The sequence below is a fragment of the Portunus trituberculatus genome, chromosome 38 (assembly GCF_017591435.1).
Source record: "Portunus trituberculatus isolate SZX2019 chromosome 38, ASM1759143v1, whole genome shotgun sequence".
Classification (NCBI taxonomy): Eukaryota; Metazoa; Arthropoda; class Malacostraca; order Decapoda; family Portunidae; genus Portunus; species Portunus trituberculatus.
This window is the reverse complement of record NC_059292.1, coordinates 3553955-3558954: the sequence shown is the minus strand read 5'-3', so window position 1 is coordinate 3558954 and position 5000 is coordinate 3553955. Positions and strand designations below refer to the sequence as shown.

Below are 5000 nucleotides of genomic sequence, written 5' to 3'. Positions count from 1 at the left end.
GTGTGATGTTTTAGAGAACAGTGAAAAATGCAGCAGCTGGCTTCCGGTGCTTCAGCTTGGAAGCAGCTGGCACCACTGGAGAGGCCCCGTTCCTTTTTTTTTTTTTTTTTTTAGTATTGTTTGTGGAGGAACGCTAATTATACCTTTAATTTCTTCTCACCACTAAAAATATGTTTGTTATGATGTCAAGAGATTCTATATTTGTGACGACATCTTTTCCTGTACCAGCCTCACTCTTAGCACTCCCTCCCTCCCATGAGACTTGTTCGCGTTAAGGGCAGCGACGTTGGGTGCCAGGTCAGATAGGAAGTTACCAAGCATATACGTACAGTTGGCCTCAAACAAGGACATATTTCATGGCTGGTAATTGATTCCTTAAATGACATCTAATATTCATTGCGCATCACGACCAGGACGACTTTAGTAATGAGGGGAGGGAGGAGGAGGAGTTGGTGGTGGATTATGCATGTAGTTTATTTTCTATCTTTTCTACTTCAGCGACAAACCAACGCGCCACCATGACGTGGCACTAATCAAAACGAAAACAAAAATACAGTTCAACGACGTTGTCTTCCCCATGTGCATATCCGATGAAATCCCTCCACCAGGAACCATCGTCGTCATCTCCGGCTTCGGCTACTATAATGCCAGTAAGAAAGAGAGAGAGAGAGAGAGAGAGAGTTGATTGTTATTACATTAGCGTCTTAAACACTGTAAGATCTAGAGAGCTTCACTGAACCTAAGTGGTGTAACATTGATGCCTCTCGTGGCTCCACAGCGCACCAGCCAGACCACCTGCTGGAGGGCAACTTCACGGTAATGGACACAGCCGAGTGTGAGAACATCTACAAGGAGCATGGCCACGAGCCCTTACTCAGAATCAAGTACCCAAACCTGCTGCAGGGAACTGACGTCATCTGCGCCATAGACGACGTGGTTGACGCCTGCCAGGTATGTACTGTACGACACACGCCTTTGCATGGACGGCAGAGTCATGTGAAGGGCAGGAAAAAATACAACAGAATATAAAGCAAGTTTTTACAGATATTGTTAGAAGTAAAAAGTACAAGTAATTATTAGTAAATACAAAGAAAACGCAATACATAGAACCTGTATTTTCTATCTAGAATATTTTGTACTTTGACCTCCAGCAATGTCTGACGAAACTCGTGTTACATGATGCATGATGCACACTGTTCACTCGTACTTGCTCTCTAATAAGATATCAGAACTCCCCGGTTCCCAGCAGGATTGGGAAACTCTTAAATTTCATAACTGGGCAACTCCCGTGTCCCAATGCAGCAAAGCAAAGAAAAAAAAAAATCTGAGACCTTTTCACGCATAGAGGAGTGCACAAAGGAGTGTGTTGTTTTGAAGAACATGGGATTCCCTCTCATGCCTTTCTGTTCTTCCTCTTTATCTTTTATTAGTTTGTTTGTTCAGATATTTGTCAAGTGACTTACACAACAGTTACAAATCTCACTTTTATCGACTACTTTTCTGTGCCATAATTGAACTTTGATGAAGAGAGAGAGAGAGAGAGAGAGAGAGAGAGAGAGAGAGAGAGAGAGAGTGTGTGTGTGTGTGTCTGTGTGTGTAATTGACCTCGGTCGCCTACTGGTCACCCCAGCCAGTCTTCCCCATTATGGAGCGAGCTCAGAGCTCATAGACCGATTTTCGGGTAGGACTGAGACCACATCACACACTCGACACCCCGGGAAAGCGAGACCACAACCCCTCGAGTTACATCCCGTACCTATTTACTGCTAGGTGAACAGGGGCTACACATTAAGAGGCTTGCCCATTTGCCTCACCGTTTACCGGCGGCGTGTGTGTGTGTGTGTGTGTGTGTGTGTGTGTGTGTGATTCACTTTCACTGTTTGATCTGCTGCAGTCTCTGACGAGACAGCCAGACGTTACCCTACGGAACGAGCTCAGAGCTCATTATTTCCGATCTTCGGATAGGCCTGAGACCAGGCACACACCACACACCGGGACAACAAGGTCACAACTCCTCGATTTACATCCCGTACCTACTCACTGCTAGGTGAACAGGGGCTACACGTGAAAGGAGACACACCCAAATATCTCCACCCGGCCGGGGAATCGAACCCCGGTCCTCTGGTTTGTGAAGCCAGCGCTCTAACCACTGAGCTACCGGGCGTGTGTGTGTGTGTGTGTGTGTGTGTGTGAGTGTGTGTATAAAGCGATTAAACTATTTTTTTTTTTTCTTTCTTTCCTACTTTGACGAACGCTCTTCAGGGAGACTCCGGTGGCCCCGTGATTAGGGAAAAGAATGGTAAGTTATTCATAGAAGGAGTCGTGTCGGGAGGAGCAAACTGCCACGGGAACTTCAAGTCAGTGCTGCCCGGCCTGTACATCTCTATAGCCAAACAGATAGACTTCATCGACAGTCATGTGTACGGATCTCCTGCTGTTGTGCCCTAGGTGTGTGTGTGTGTGTGTGTGTGTGTGTGTGTGTGTGTGTGTGTGTGTGTGTGTGTGTGTGGTATAGGAAATATCCTCTAAATAAAATAATGATGGAAGGCATAACGAAAACCCTGGCTATATGAAACACTTATCCCAAGCCATCACTGAAATCTGGTATGGTATGGCATTGTGTATATCACTGTGCTGTGCTTTGGGCGAAGTGATTGAGAGCACAAGACATGCCAATCTTTTTACCGCCATGCTTGTAAGTTTGCTGTAATTACAATCGTTTAGAAGATAAATATTGCCTTACATGTACAGGTCTGGAAAATTTTAACCCCTTCAGTACCAAGAAATGTTTCCATATTCATTGTTTTACTATCTGAGGATTTTATACAGCTTCAGAAACTTATGTGGGGGATTAAAATAGTAACGATTCTGACCATATTTCTTCTGACCTCCATAGATCCTTCTTGATATCAATGAAATGATCTAATCGTACACAAATTTCAATGTAAAGATATGTCCCAGGAATGAAGAGATTAACCTTACGATTTTAATAGAGCAACAAGAAACTTTGCAACACAAATCACTTAAACATAAATTTATCCCTTGTAACTTAACGGATAGACATAAAAGACAAAATGATTAACAATATACGCGAGTGTTTTCCTTTCCTTACTTGGTGTTTGTACCCTGAGTGACTGGCAGCGGTGTGGAGGAAAAGATAAACATTAGCACTCTCTGACAACATTTCTGTGTGAAAAGTTTAAGCTGCGTCCACCGTGAAGGTAAGAAGGGTTTTTATTATCATTAACTCTATGGGATCCAGTGTTCTGTTGGCCTGGGTTTTGACGCTCTTTTCCCTTATCAATTTTATTTTCAAAGGTTAATTAGTCGTGTTGTCATGGGTGTTTTTTTTCTTACTGATAAGCCACGCGCCTCGTTAATCTGGCAATAGGAGAACAAAAATCCTCTTGAAAACCCAAGTATCTTTCCACCCAAGTCTTACCTTTCAATTTCCGCTGATATTTTTGACATTTCTAGCACTGGCACTCTCTCTCTCTCTCTCTCTCTCTCTCTCTCTCTGTTCTTCCCTTTGACCAGTGCCCTTAAACAAAGAGAAAAAAAATCATGAATATCACCACGCTCATATCGCGCAGTAGTAAATCAGTAAAGGCAGTTCTTGGGAGGCGAGCAGTGGAGGTGCTTAGGATGATGTATGTTATAAGGTACTGGTGGTGGTGATGGTGGTAGTGATGGTGGTGGCAAGTAAAGACAGTGGTGGTGAATATGAGGAAAAGTACGGGAAGCTGTAAGAAGCCATGAAATCTACACGTGTTATTCCTTGTATGGTGCCTGTTTAGCTATTTCTTACAGTCACTCTATGCGAGAACTATTTCCTTCCCAGTGGTGGTTGCAGGTAAGTATAACGGTAGTAGTGGTGGCGGTGGCGGTGGTGGTAGGTAAGGCGCGGTAGGTAAGGCGCGGTGCTGGTGGGTAAGGGCAGTGGTGGTGGTGGTGTTGGGGCCCTGCAGTGGGATGGTGGGTGAGGTGAGCTGATCAGTCCACACTACGTTGGCGGCTGAGTAGGAGCAACCCTGCCACCCACTTGTACAGGTAAGGTAAAAGAAGGCGTACTCTCTCTCTCTCTCTCTCTCTCTCTCTCTCTCTCTCTCTCTCTCTCTCTCTCTCTCTCTGTTGTCACGTAATTAATGTATCCATACTTCCACTGACGATGATAATAACAACACAGACAACAAGAGCAAAAATGACAACAGTGACAGTTCCGCGTGGACCAAACTGTAGGAAAAGCACAGGACTGGGTGGATTACTTTCGGGAACTGAGTGACTGCGTGTTTGGCTTGTCCGGATACCAAGGTCAGCGAGACAGCCACCCTCACCCCTGTCCTGCCACACCTGACTCACTCTTCCTCTTCCTTCCTCCTCCTCCTCCTCCTCCTCCTCCTCCTCTTCTACTTCCTTTTCTGAATTTGTAATGCGTAATCTGCTGGACGCGAAGGTTGTTGCATGACATGAATATTCTGGTTAGCTGGTGGGCGAGGAATGAGGTGAGTGTGTATAACGTGCGTCGGTTTGTTCGGAGGCGTTGCTGTGATGGATGAGTGTTGTTGTTGTTTTAGTGAGCAAGTCTGTTGTGCTACTCCTTTTCTCCTACGTTTATTTATTTATTTATTTATTTTTGTCATTATTTCTACTATTTTCCCGTCTTGCTTCTCTTTCAAACGCAGGTCAGCCTACACGAATTAAGAACATTTCACGGATATAAGGGCAATCTGAAAGTGTTCTTCAGTTACGTGTGATGCAAAGACACAAATATGGTAATAACTTAGACCGTATCGATAACATGTCAACTCCCAAAAGCTTACTGTGTGTTCTGGCGCTGGTTCTGTTCCTGTGTTGTACCGCGTTCTCTCAGAAGACATTGGGTAAGGGGAATAAGCCTCTGACCATTTTAGCCTGAGCGTTTGGGTGTTGTCCTTTCCGGGGATTTCCTGGCCAGTGGTGGTGCCAAACTGTATACTGGACGGATCGGATTAGAGCCAAAA

General features: G+C 44.8%; 2 protein-coding genes across 5 annotated transcripts in view; both read left to right on the top strand.

Moving 5' to 3' along the window:
* Window positions 1-5000, top strand: part of LOC123514754 (vitamin K-dependent protein C-like) — an 18735-nt gene that overhangs the window by 8057 nt on the left and 5678 nt on the right. The window contains exons 6-8 of one of the 2 annotated variants that reach the window (XR_006677696.1): window positions 499-650; window positions 779-951; window positions 2263-2506. Coding sequence is in view for 1 of the 2 variants with exons in the window: in XM_045272862.1 (XP_045128797.1) it covers window positions 499-650; window positions 779-951; window positions 2263-2448 (511 nt within the window). In the remaining variant the exon portion in view is untranslated. Of the gene's footprint in view, window positions 1-498; window positions 651-778; window positions 952-2262; window positions 3088-5000 lie in introns of those variants that run through there. The other variant, XM_045272862.1, reaches the window with a different exon arrangement.
* The window catches only part of LOC123514753 (serine protease 55-like), an 8352-nt gene continuing 6982 nt past the window's right edge, over window positions 3631-5000 (top strand). The window contains exon 1 of one of the 3 annotated variants that reach the window (XM_045272858.1): window positions 3631-3662. In XM_045272858.1, the coding sequence (XP_045128793.1) occupies window positions 3646-3662 (17 nt within the window). In that variant the 5' untranslated portion in view covers window positions 3631-3645. Of the gene's footprint in view, window positions 3663-3902; window positions 4051-4482; window positions 4503-5000 lie in introns of those variants that run through there. The other 2 variants (XM_045272860.1, XM_045272859.1) reach the window with 2 other exon arrangements.